At 44.9% G+C, this 14247-nt stretch overlaps 2 protein-coding genes across 4 annotated transcripts in view; both read left to right on the forward strand.

Annotated features, from left to right (window-relative positions):
- Nucleotides 1-14247, forward strand: part of DOP1B (DOP1 leucine zipper like protein B) — an 870802-nt gene that overhangs the window by 599109 nt on the left and 257446 nt on the right. For all 3 annotated transcript variants that reach the window (XM_086935393.1, XM_086935394.1, XM_086935395.1), the window contains exon 21: nt 10744-10929. In XM_086935393.1, the coding sequence (XP_086791519.1) occupies nt 10744-10929 (186 nt within the window). The remainder of the gene's footprint in view (nt 1-10743; nt 10930-14247) is intronic.
- LOC147698795 (uncharacterized) lies at nt 3174-4679 on the forward strand. The gene has a single exon (XM_086933596.1). It carries the CDS (start codon nt 3174-3176, stop codon nt 4677-4679), a length of 1506 nt encoding a protein of 501 aa, XP_086789722.1.

Raw genomic sequence — 14247 nt, forward strand, 5'->3', positions numbered from 1 at the left:
TGACTTTAGGCTTTTAAGTCCCATCCACCAAAGGAATGCGCTTCTAAAGCCCCCATGACCTCAGAGGAGGTACTTACAGACTCAGAGGGTGGCAGGCCGAGGCCAATAGTTGGGTCCAGTCCAGGTCATGTTGCCATTGGTCAGCTGGCCAGTTGCAGAAAATCTCTTCTTGTAGTTTCTAATGTCCCTGTAGCTGTAGCAGGTGGTCAGTATTTTGACCCTCGGAGTCCACCTTTTTGTCCTGGGTACAAGAGGGAGAGCAAATCTACCCCTCTAGGCCCTTCTCAGGTCTTAGACAGCAGGTTCTGTCCTCTGCTGATCTTCCGAAGTGGGTGCTTGGAGGTACCATGTTTATGCTTGGCATGAGCTAGTGGGTGAGAATGAACCTAGGGGACAATGCCCTAATCAATGGGGTGAAGCTTCCTGGGGCGAATCCTATCCAGTTTGGGCATTTTCAAGATGGCCAATGAATCTGGACACATTAAATTTGAGCACTGAGGGTTGCGTGTGGGAAGTGCACTACAGTAATTTTAGTGTCCTCCCACATCTAACATTAAAATTCAGTTTTAGGCAACCCCTATACCCAAAGCCAATTCGAAGACAGAAGGCTAGCAGGACCAATCTAAGCTTTCAGCAACCAGACAGAATGGCAAACCAATTTGTGTGTATTCACTTTTGCCCTCCTTTGGAGGATACTCTTGTGTCATAAGAGAAACAGTAGCAAACCTGTCAAGCAGGTCTGGATTCTGCAGCAGGATCTGACACTTTGATGTCAGCGAGAGGCCCACTGTGAAGGTGTCTGGTCTAACAGGGGACAATAGAAGGGTGTGTGACTTGGTGTTAGCTACATCTATGTGTTACAAGGTAGGTCTCTTTGCAGTTAAATAAGTCCTTGGGCTCAGCCCACTTGTCATCCTGTCAAGAGCACAACAACCTCTCCCCACACCCAAGACCTTTTGTCCTGGTCCTAGCATCTAGTTCACTCGTCATTTGCACCATTGAAATGCTAATTACTGGCTGGCAGAAGGGAGAAAGCAAGATGCAGATTTATCTTGAGGGATTTCAGGCAGAAAAAAGGTGACTTTTTAAAAGTCATGTTTCCAAAATATTTATTACAAATGTGACTTTACCAGTGAATTGGGCTTGAAATAAATATTTCAAAATGTACAAAAAAATGCATTTCTTGGTGTTTCCTATGTGGAGAGAACAGTTAATAAATGTAATATTGCTAAATAACATGACCTTGCCTTAATATTCAGAAAGGCTTATTGAAGGGTGACTCATAAATATTTATAAGGAGGGTTTTAGTTTTGATAAAAGGGGTAAATTTGACAGATCGGATTTGTAGTTTAACGCTACTGGTGGCAGGACTGCAGTCATGTTTGTTTTCAGACTGCATTGGGTGGCGTAATGAGTGCAATACCCCACTGGTGATGTTTAACTTGCAGGTCCTGGGGACACCTTGGGCACCATATATTAGGAACTTTGAGGTGAGTTGCCAATTAAGGGTATGCTAATTTCATCATGTTTAAAGCGAGATCACAGGCATTTTACCGCTGGTTAGCAGGGGTAAGGTACACTGAGTTCTACCACCAGCAAAAATGGGTTCTGTTAGCAGAATGACCAATTTCCACGGGAACGAAGAAGAATCCCTCCACCTCCAGGACACAGAAGCAAGAATGGGATATGAAACACACTCCTGTCTACTGTCCCCTAAAAGTATGAGGGAATAACCCAAGGAGTGTCCACCACTCTCCTCATACGAGGGGGTCAGCTTGTAACAGGAGGAGTCTCAGGTGGTGGTCCAGGCTAGGAAACAAAACCAAGTTGCACAATGTAATATACACTTTATCCAGTTCTGGGGTATCTTTCATAGATTCACATGCCTGAATCATTCCCCGTCGTCGAGGCGGAAGTCCCATGGTAAATAAAAAAGCAGTGCCAAAAGCACTCTGTAGTAGTAGGCCCTAGAAAAAGGCCTGAGGCCTATATTATAGTAGCCTATCTACATCATTATGCTAAAAGGACCAAAGTCTTTGGTCCAACCAATCAGCTTACAGCACCCTCTAGAACCTTCCCTGCAGAGCCAGCTCTCCTCAGATTTTCACCGCACGTCGTGTGGAAGGGAGTCTCCCTGAGTCTTGACTCAGTTTTTTCTTCAAAGCTTCAAGATGTCTGACAAGAAGGCCTTGTTTAGACCTTGCAGAACCTGCAAGAAGAAGAGGGTCCATGTGGATGACCAGCATAAGGACTGCATTTATTGCCTTTATCCCAAGCACGAGGCAAAAAACTGTAAGATCTGCCTTACCTTCCCTTCTAAGACCTTAAGGGATAGGGAGGCCAGAGTCCTTTTGTGGCTTAAATCCTCTTCCACGGATGATGATGACAGAGCCTCTACTTCTAGCAAGAGGGCGAGGTCTCAAGAGGATAAGACAAGTGAGGGGAGAAAGCATACTAAAACCTCCCACTCTACTTCAGGCTCTTCACAGAGATCCAAACATTCTGTCTCTGGAGCCTCAGCCACCAACGATCCGGCAAAGAAAACTGTGAGTAAGACTTCTGCTGTCTCCTCTCCAGTGACTACTGTCTCTACTTCAACCTCTTCTTCTATGGATATGATATCCACTACATCTGTTACTACTCCGATTGTGTCTACAAAGATTTGTATTGTGACAAAAAGAACTCTCGTGAACGACTCGTCGACGAGGACGCCATCCTCATCGAAAAATTCGTCATCCAAGAAGAGCCCGTCGACAAAGTCGTCGACGTCGACGACTGCCTCGTCGACGAAGAAAGCATCGACGTCTATCCCGTCGACGACGAGCCCGTCTTCAGTTACCCCGTCGACTACCATCCCGTCGACGGTGGCTCCATCGACCTCGAGTCCATCGACGACTGTCCCGTCGACGTCGAGCCCATCGACGACGGTCCCGTCGACGGCAAGTCTATCGTCGACGATGCCCTCGTCGTCGATCTCGTCGACGATAAATCCGTCGACGACGGCATCTTTTCAGCAGGTGGATGCACCTTGGTCACCGGGGCTATCAAGACCGATGGGATCAGCTCTACTAAAGCCTATCGCTGGGAATCAGGCCTTTTGTACGCCAATAGCGACAAAAAACTTTCAACTTGTGTCTTACAAGAGACAACAATGTTCATATATATCACCACTTATGCCCTCTCATCTTCTAGAATCTTATGCTGATGATGAAGAAGATGACTTTGAAGACGATGATGATGAGGGTGCTTTTGGTGTGGCACGTCACCCATCCGAACTCGTCATCAAGTGCCAAGATGATGATGAAGACGAATCCTACGCTGAACACTACTACCAGGAGGATATCATAGTGCCTCATACATTGGACCATCAGAGACGGCCTAGGGTCCCGGAAGTCACTCAGTTGCCGCCTAATTTGATACAAGACTTACAGGCTATGCTGGTGGATTACAAGCAGCGTTTTCCACCACAAGTGCCTCAATCTGATACTGCAGTTCCTCCTCCGCAACATCCACCGGTTTCTCCAGTCGTGGAAACTCCGCAACCGGTCTTGCCTCTGCAAAATCCTGATACGTCATCGGATGAGGAGGTAGAAGATGGAGAGTTGCCTAACGTACCTTCATCAGACCCATGGGATGAATACGTTATACCCATGCCATCCCCTCCAACTCCACAACCTTCAGATTCACCGCCTGAAGACGTAGGTGGTTCTCACAACCTGATGCAGAGAGCATCAACCAGGTTTAAGCTCCCGGTTACAGTGGAGCAAACGGAGTGTTTTCTCCATGACTTTAAAGAGGAAACAAGAAAGATATCTAGAGCCATTCCCATTATTGAGTATATTTGGAAGGAAGGCATAAAAATAATGAAAAACCCTGCATCTGTGCCTGCTGTGTTGCCAAGAATAGAAAAGAAATATCGTGCTCCGTTCTCTAGTCCGGCGTGCCTTATTGGTCATCCACGCCCGGATTCGGTAATCTCTCAGGCGGCGCAACAAAGGTCAAAGAACCCAGCTACCCCTATTTCTACTCCACCGGATAAAGAGGGGCGACGCTTAGACCTTATTGGGAAAAAGTTTTCCACTATGGCTGCAGCATCCATCAGGATAGCAAATTCAATGGCGATTATTGGGCGCTACGATCGCCAAATGTGGTCAGAAATGGCTGGCTTCATAGAGCTGTTGCCAGAGGACAAAAGGCAAGAAGCCAGGAAAATTCTAATGGAAGGAGAGCGAGCAGCGGAGGAATCCATCGACTGCGCTCTAGATATGGCAAATACGAATTTCAGACAGTTGGCTGGGGCAGCTGTCCTGAGACGTCAAGGGTGGTTAAAAGCCACTACATTTCGTCCAGAAGTTCAATTGAAAATACTGGACATGGCATATGACGGAGAGTCCCTCTTTGGGAAGCATGTCGATGAGGCTCTCCAAACGATTAAAACTGACACAGATACTGCAAAGTCACTAGGATCATTGCAATATAAAAGAGGATCATTCAGAGGAGCAAGAGGACGAGGTTATTCGTCCAGAGGAAGTTATTACCAGCAAGGCAGGCAATATCAACAACAATACCGCCAGAACTATCAGTCCTCTTATAGACAATCTGGATCGGCTGGTTTCTCTCGCCAAGGAGGAAGAAGGTGCGCAAACAACCAAGGACGAGACAGTCACAAGAAACAGTGAGAACAATTGGGCGCCACCTCCAATCCCTTACCTTCCCGTGGGCGCGAAGATATCTGCCTTCCAACAGCAATGGCAGAATATAACAACGGATCGGTGGGTGTTAGACTTGATCCAGCATGGTCACACCCTAGAGTTCATCACCAAACCTCCAACAACTCCGCCCAGGGGTCCCCCTCCCCCTCGTCTTCACTTATTGTTCAAGGAAGTACAAGCTATGCTTCTCAAAAATGCAATAGAGAAAGTTCCAAATCATCAGAGAGGGGCAGGTTTCTATTCCCGTTTTTTCCTCATAAAAAAGAAAACAGGGGAATGGCGACCGATCCTAGACCTGCGCAATCTGAACAAATATCTCGAGAAGCAGGGATTTCGAATGGTCACCCTCTCGGACATTCTCAGTTGCCTCAACGAGGGAGATTACATGGCTTCCTTGGACATGGAAGATGCATACTTCCACATCCCAATCCACCCAAAACATCAAATGTACCTCCGTTTCATGGTGGCCGGCGCCCATTATCAGTTCAAAGTTCTCCCATTTGGCCTCAAATCGGCCCCAAGGATTTTCACGAAGTGCCTGGCTCCTGTGGCAGCAGCTCTTCGGGCAGCAAAAGTGCAGATCTTCCCGTATTTGGACGACTGGCTAGTCAAAGGTCCATCAGAGGCCAAAGTGAGATCCGACATTACAGTATGCCCCAATCTCTTCACATCGCTAGGCCTCACAATCAACAAAAACAAATCTCAAATGGATCCAAAACGAAACCTGTTGTTCCTAGGAGCTTGCTCTGACGACGGATGCGTCCATGGAGGCCTGGGGTGGTCATCTCCAGGACCTGCAAGTGCAAGGAAAATGGTCTCAACAACACAAAAAATGCCACATCAACAGTCTAGAGTTGAAAGCCATTTGCCTGTCTCTTCAAGCGTTCCTCCCCAGGATAGTAGGATCCTCGGTCCTGGTCAGAACGGACAACACCACAAGCATGTTTTATATCAACAAGCAGGGAGGAACGAGGTCAGCAACGTTATCCAAACAAGCCCAAGAGTTATGGAAATGGTTAACAGTTCACAACATAACTCTCAAGGTGGAGCACGTCAGAGGCCTCTACAACACCTTGGCAGACAAACTGAGCAGAACCTTGTCAGATTGCCACGAGTGGGAACTGGACAACGACCAGTTAATCTATGTGTTTCAGAGATGGGGCAAGCCGAAGTTGGACTTATTTGCAACCCAACAGAACAAAAAATGCCGGTACTACGCCAGCAGATACCCTCAACAGGGGTCAAGGGGGAATGCCCTTTCAATGCGATGGTCAGGGACCTATGCATACGCTTTTCCTCCGATCCCTCTGATTCCACGAGTGGTGCGCAAAATGAAGATGGAGAGTTGTCGCCTGCTCCTCATTGCTCCCAAGTGGCCTCGCCAGTATTGGTTTCAGGAACTCATGCTACTTTCTCAGGAGCCACCGATCAAGCTGCGGGTAACTCCGAAGCTACTGTCACGCAACGAGGGTCAGGTACTTCACCCAGATCCTCAATCGCTGAAATTGCACGCATGGCTCCTACCTTCCTAGAATTCGAACATCTCCAAATTCCTCAGGACTGCCGAGACATTTTAGAGAAGGCAAGAGCCCAGAGTACATTAAAAACTTATCGTCTCAAGTGGAAGCGTTTTTGCGCATGGTGCATCTCTAGTGCTTTACACCCTATAGAGACGCCAGCAGAAAAGATATTACCCTATTTATTGCATTTAGCGCAATCTGGTCTTTCTTTTTCGTCAATAAAGGTCCACTTAGCGGCCTTATCCAGGTACAGAAAGATGGCTAACACTCAATCACTCTGCTCTTCATCGCTAATCAAACAATTTATGAGGGGTCTGTTCAGGGCTTATCCCCCAGTGAAGCCCTCACCACCGGAATGGGAGCTCAACACGGTCCTATCACAGCTGATGAAGCATCCGTTCGAGCCTATCCATAGAGCTGACCTAAAGTTCTTGACGTGGAAGATTGCTTTATTACTGGCGCTAACTTCCGCAAGAAGAGTGGGAGAAATTCAAGCTTTCCCCATAAAGGAGCCCTTTTTACATTTCTCCCAGGACTATGTCACTTTGCGAACGAATCCAACGTTCATACCGAAAGTGCCTTCCCAGTTTCATCTAAATGAGCCTGTCAAGCTGAAAGTTTTCTTTCCAAACCCGTCAACCCCGGCTGAAAGAACATTGCATTCTTTGGACATCAAACAATGCTTAAAATTCTATCTTCAGAGAACCAAGACTTTGAGAAAGTCAGATCAACTGTTTGTAGCTTATGGCCAGACCACATTGGGGAAAGCGGTTACTAAAGCTACAATTTCAAGATGGATCGCATCCGCTATTCAATTCTGCCACGTCAAGGCTAATCGACCATTGACAAGGTCTGTTCGATCTCATTCCACGAGAGCTGTGGCAGCGTCTGCGGCTTTGTTTGCAGGAGTGACGCTTGAGAACATTTGCCGTGCTGCGACATGGAAGAATGTCCACACGTTTACAAGACACTACTGCCTGCAATCAGCAAATCAGGATGATGTGGCAGTGGGCCAAGCTGTTTTACGTCACCTGTTTCCATAAGGAGTATGTTCAGGTACTAATGTTGGCTTATTTCATATAAAGTGCATGCAATTCTATAGATTGTTTTAAATATGCAGACTTATGTTGTGTATTTGGTATGATGCTTAAGATTTCTTTCCAGAAGGAAAATGCAGAATTTGAATGTGGAACTTGAACATGATTTATTAATAGATCAATCTCTAGGCGTTTGTTGGTTGTTGACGATACATTCATGGGGGTGCACTGCAATAAGTCTCCCACCATCCGCAACCGACTTTGCCTGGCTTACTGCTTGCTATTCTGATTCAGGCATGTGAATCTATGAAAGATACATCAATACTGGATAAGAAAACAAGTTACTTACCTGTAACTTCAGTTATCCAGTATTGGTATCTTTCATAGATTCACATGCACCCACCCTCCTCCCCGGAGAGTCAGTTCTCTAAGTTGGCGATACTTGTTCGCACTTGTGCTACGAAAATCTGAGGCGAGCTGGCTCTGTAGGGAAGGTTCTAGAGGGTGCTGTAAGCTGATTGGTTGGACCAAAGACTTTGGTCCTTTTAGCATAATGATGTAGATAGGCTACTATAATATAGGCCTCAGGCCTTTTTCTAGGGCCTACTACTACAGAGTGCTTTTGGCACTGCTTTTTTATTTACCGTGGGACTCCCGCCTCGACGACGGGGAATGATTCAGGCATGTGAATCTATGAAAGATACCAATACTGGATAACTGAAGTTACAGGTAAGTAACTTGTTTTCCTATCAGATATTGCTGCAATTAATGAAACATTGACATGCGTGGTTGTACCAGGTATTCTTACCCCAACTGAAGGTCAGGCTCGCCTTATCGATGAGTTCAGTGAAGAGGGTATTCAGGAGACCCAAAAACAGTCCAGGAAGTACAGAACTCACGAAGGACTCACACACCAGACACATAAAGAACAAACAATATAAGGAGTGAGGTGTACCGACCGGCTGTGTAAGGGTATGAACAGCGGAGCAGTAACACACTCAGGAGGAGAGACACCCGGCCCGAGGGACGACCAGGGCGGAGCGCTCTCTCTCAGAAGGTAAAGATACAACAGGGAAAAAATAAAGGTTGCTTAGTGCCACAAGGCTGGAGGGAAAAGAAATGAGTCGAGCAAGACGCCCGCAAAATGCGTGAGGAAAGGTAGGGGAGCCGCAAGAGCTTGCGCAAGCGAAGACAGAGAAATGCCGAAGACCGGCAAGAACTTTCTCACAGCGCACAAGGATAGCGGGATACTGCAGGAAGAGGCGGCAGCTCAAAGCAGGCAGGAATATCTCCAAGAACACCCGGAGGGATCTGTAGCACGCCACGGAGGACGCGATCAGGAACCATGAAGTGGAGAGGGCGGTGTGGTACCGGAACAGTAAGCCAAGCAACGGCTACGTTCTGCCGCGCCTCTGTACTCGCTTTAGGGAGCGTCAATAAACTGCAATGGAATTAGGGTTAGGGATATGGGCTAAATACCGAAATACCTGCAATCCCACATGTCAAGGCTTCTAATTCCTAACAGTTTCAACAAAAAGAAGGCAAACAATTCAGCAGTGACCCTACAGAAAGGGTACACAACATTTACCAATACATTTATGGTTATTCTTCAGCTTTGTCATTGTGCTCTCATAATAATTGTTCATATTAGCTTAATGTATGGGTTTCCTATTACTGTCCCTGTGTAACCTCTTTAGATCGCCCGTACTAGACAGCAGACAAATATCTACTTTGTCTGAAGGCATCTGTGGTACATAGATGTAAGTCTGAAGTTGCTGGCTGAATCATGCTATGCATCCAGCCTTAGTGCTGTTATGGTAAATGTGTCATGATATATATATATATATCAGTACCCTGAAGCACCCCATATCTCACAATGTAGTGTTCTCTTGACTAGGACCTATTTATTTTTTTCTACTTTTTACAGTCAGATTACCCAATGTTTCTCTGTCATTTATATTTCATTATACATTTGAATATGTCCAGCCTAGTTTGTGCATATTTGAAAAACATCTCGGTCAGTAGAAGAAAACTAACAAAGGATTTGTAGTTCAGCTTTGGTCAAAATATCATTGATTAGATCCATCACTGTTTCCTATTGATTCTTGTTTTTCTCAATGAATTGGCCTCTTGTCTTTCTCCTCACTTTAATACCCATCCTTCTCCTCCCTTTAATACCCCTCCTATTGTTCCTACACCTTCTCTTGCGATTCCTTGTCCCCTTCTCAGTTGCGGAGTTTGAGGTTTGTCCATCACTAACAATTGAAACACCTCAGCTAATGGTTTGGGTCCAAACATAAGTGCAGATGATGTTCCGTCACCAGCTTCCTGATCCATTTCAGAGCTGATACTGAACTCACATCAGTCGCTGTGATGGCTTGTCTTTATTGTTCCACCATCTTTTATCTATTTTTCTAGCAAAGCTGTATAGCTGAAGCTGAACCCTTTGATACTATTTTCTGTCCCTCTTGTATTTGTCGGCATTCCTGTTTTGTATAATTTGATGAGTTAACACACTTTTAATTAAATCTCACACACTGTGCAGTCTAAGGGCCAGTGGTGTAAAGAGATGTTTAAAGATGGGCACCTCAACTCCCCTATTCACCTCGTACAGGGCTCTCGCAGGTAGTTTATGGTAGTCAATGTACCATAAATCAGTAGGCATGCACGGCTGTCATTACATTACTACACATTGGCGGGACCAGCCAGGAAAATTCACGAATATATGACGTTACAACGCAAACAGTTACAACACATGCTTTTAGAACGCAGTTATTACATCACAACTACCATTACACCACATAATTTTACAACGCATGCCATTGCGACGCATTTTTTAAAACTACCATTACAACACATTCCATTACAACGCATACCATTACAATTCATACCATAACAATGCATAATACTTTTAGGGCAACAGGAGGGTAAGTGTTGTATAGTGTAGGGGTAAGCATTACTATTCCCACTCCAGTGAGTGCAATAGTAGGAAAAGTGTTGCATAGTATAGGGGTAAAAATTACTATTCCCAAGTACCCCAAAACCCATACACACCCTAAAACTAAAAAAATCTCCATTACTTACCTTATAATGCGTTATAATGGCTTGCGTTGTAATGGCATGTGTTGTAGTTATATGCGCTGTAATGACATGCGTTGTAATGGCATGCAATGTAAAGGCAGTCGCGTTATAACAGTTACATTGTAAAGGTAGTGCGTTGTAATGACTGTATTGTAATGGATGTTGCCCAAATCCACCACAGCACTTGCTGTGCCAGCCTGCCCATTCCCTCAGCCAGCAAGCCCCATTGTCAATTGCCAGTATGTGTACCCACTATTGTGAATCCAGATCACTGTGTCCTATTTAGAATAACTTGTGCTGTATTCATTCAGAATTGTGAATTTATGACTTGAGTTTTACGTTGTTAACTTTGTTAATCTGGATCTTTTAATTGTTGCTTTGTTTATTTCGTAGTCGTCCCTGATTGATCCTGCAAATCTAAAAAATGCAAGGAACGCCATTTTGGAAGAGCTCCCTCGAATTGTTCACACCATGGCACTTCTCTGGGGTGTAATACGGAAAGAAGAAGTTCAGAAAAGACCTACAGACCTCCTTGGAACCGTCAAGGGATCGTCTTCTGTTTACTTCAAAGCAACCAAAGTAGGAAGAAAATGCAAGGCCATCTCCCGCTTGGCCTATTTAATGTCAATACAGTTTATAATGAGAATATGACATAACATAACAAAGTAGGTTAATATAGAATTTAGAACGTATAAAGAAATATAAGGCTCTAGATATCCTACCTCATAATAAAGATGCCATATTCTGATTTTATATCACCCTATTAGTCTTTTTTTTAATCAAGGTAGGTTCAAAATATAAAGGGATAATATTAAATAAGAAAGTTATCTTGGGTAAGATGGACATTTTGATAAGATTCACCCTACCCAATAAAGATAATGGAAGATGAGCCCAATTTTGAAGCAACTTGCGACATTCCATAGCCACCCTCGAAAAGTTATTGGAAGCAATCTAATCAATATCCCCCCCAACCTCCAGTCCTAAATACCTCATCCCCTTGCTCGGTCGTACATCAGGACTTCGGGAATTCTGGTCAATATTCCAAATCATCATCTCAGTCTTTATTGTGTTAATTTGATAGCCCGACACCTCACCAAATTCTGAGGCCAACTTAAAAATTACCGGAAGGGCCAAATTAGGTGCAGAAGTGAAAATGAGGATATCGTCCGCATACAGGGCTACCTTTCTCTCCCAACCCCTACATACAAAACCCCTGATGTTAACATTATCCCTCAAAGTCTGAGCAAAAGGTTCGGAATATAGGTCAAAAAGGAGTGGGGAGAGAGGGTAGCCCTGTCGGGTACCCCTGGAGATATTAATAGGGTCAGATAAGATCCCATTGACCAGAACGCAGGCAGTAGGGTGCTGGTACAGAAGACTAATCGCCTGACGAAAACGGCTCCCCACATTGAATTTAGCCAAGGCCTCCGAGAGGTACAACCAATTGACCCTGTCGAAGGCCTTGGTGGCGTCCAACATAAGGGTGGCCAAAGGAAGGGATTCCAAAACAGCTAGATCTATTGCTCCCAATAGATCGTAAGTTAATTCAGAAAGCTGTCTCCCCCTAACAAACCCCCTCTGATCTGGATGTAAAATTGTAGGAGCAACTGAGGCTAGTCTATCCGCAAGAATCAAGGAGAATAGTTTATAATCTCCATTTAAAATCGAGATTGGTCTGTATGAACCACATGCTGATGATGGCTTTCCAGGTTTTAATATTACAGTAATGGAAGCATTATTCCATGATAGTGGAGGAGTCACCCCATTCAAGAGAATCTGATTAAACAGGATTGTCAAAAAAGGGACAAGTTCTTGTTCCAGGTTTTTATAGATTTCAACAGGTAGGCCATCTGGCCCGGTTGCCTTCCCCTCCTTGGCCTTCCGAATAGCTGTCATCACTTCTCCTTCAGAGATTTCTCTAGCCAGTATCTCTCTCTGAGCAACAGAAAGGCGTGGGAGAGAGATTTTATCGAGCCAAACTTTAATTAAGTCAGGATCCAATACCTTGTTCTCATGATATATGCCCTGAAAATAATCTCGGAAGGCTTCTCTGATATCATTATCTGCAGACTGAGGGACATTGTTTACTTTAACCATGTTGATATTATTACGGACCTGATCCGTTTTGGCTTTCCATGCCAGTAGTTTCCCAGCACTTTCCCCATACTGGAAATGTGCAATTTTACTGGCCTCCCATCTTTCCTGTATCCTCTGATGTAGAATTGAGGCTAATTGACCCTTTAAGGAAAGTATTTTTTCTCGCAAAGATGACTGAGCATGATCCGTACAGGTGGTATTAGAGTCAATGTCTGATTGGACCTTAGCTATATTCGCCTCAACAGAGGCCACTGCCTCTCTATACTCTCTTCTTCTATAGGCAACTTTGGTTGTAATTAAGCCCCTTAAAAATGCCTTAAGAGAGCCCCAGACGAGTCCTACTCCGGCCGAACCTACATTTATTTCTATAAAGGACGCTACTTCGGTCTTTAATATAAGAAGATCTTCAGGGTGGGAGAGTAGCGAACGATCAAAAGACCAGATCCTTGCTGGCACTGTTAATGATATTATAAGTTCCAACAACACCGCCGAATGATCTGATAGGTGTAGGGGAAGGTATTTGATGGTTTTAACAGTGTCTACCAATCTCTTATTAATCAGTATAAAGTCTATTCTCGATTGGTGATGGTACTTATAATTCCTAAAAGAAATACCCTGTTAGTCTTGTTTGCACTAGTGCGTGTATGTGTGAATGGATGGGGTCCCTACAAAATGTGATGACAACGGCAGCAGACCACTGAGACACGTGGCAGCCTCCCATCCTGTGGGAAACGCTGGTGCCTAGGGTGCTGTCCTCCTGATGGAGGTGTTGCTTCCTCACAAGCCTCAATAAATAGTAACTCTCTGTATTAGGAACTTTGGTGACCCAAAAAGTGCAAATAAAATTCATGTTAAATACAAATACCTTAAATCAACAGTAAACATTTAAAACACATTCAGATGCTATTTAAAAAAAATCAGTTTAAGACGTGTTCCTAAAATAGTACCAGACCTGCCAACGTCTGAATTTTTCTCACTGTGTGCGGAGGAGGCGTGGCCATTAATGGGGGGGGGGGGCTTAGCGCCGATCACAGCCCAAGACACTTCTAAATCTATAGCTCCCCCACCTCCCATAATGCCTCCCCTTCCCCCACCTCCCTATCAAAAACCAAAATGAAAGCTTTTGGGGCAGCCGCCGATGTCGTGGGGAGGTTTCACACCTCAGACTAGACATCGGCTGAACTAAATTCCCAACCAATTAGCTGGAAACCTGCCCCCTGCAGGGGCTTCCAGCTAATTGTGTGCCCACCATATGATATCGGCTCCTCACCGGGTGGCCTTGTAAAAGGAGCCGATATCGTGTGAAACACGGTGGCACTGTGCAAGTTGGCAGGTCTGCAGTACACTAGGTGGAAGATACATAAATTATGTTACTAAAACTATTAAGCAGCCTGCATTACCCATCTGCTTTCATATGATACTCTGCTTTTATATTACATTACAGCCTCGATAATGGTCATATTGGTGTCAGCCATATGGTCAAAACCTTCTGTTCGAGGCATATGAGCTGTAGAACATATGCTATGCATAGATCGCCATCTAGTGTTGGGTCTGGATGTTTGCACTCTGTTTTTGTTTGAAGAAGTCTTGCCAGTCACGAGGTAGGTGACTCCTCTTTGTGGTGATAGTGCACATGGGCATCAACTCCATCTTTAGATTGTTTTTTTCTGCCTTCGGGTTTTGGATGTGTAGTGCTGCGCTCCGGTTCGGCACAGTTTCTCGGACCCCTTTGACGAGCAATCCACTACCCTCGACGATATTGTTATCGATCGCGGTTCCCTATTCGTTACGTATCGTTTC

The sequence above is a fragment of the Lissotriton vulgaris genome, chromosome 8 (assembly GCF_964263255.1).
Source record: "Lissotriton vulgaris chromosome 8, aLisVul1.2, whole genome shotgun sequence".
Lineage (NCBI taxonomy): Eukaryota > Metazoa > Chordata > Amphibia > Caudata > Salamandridae > Lissotriton > Lissotriton vulgaris.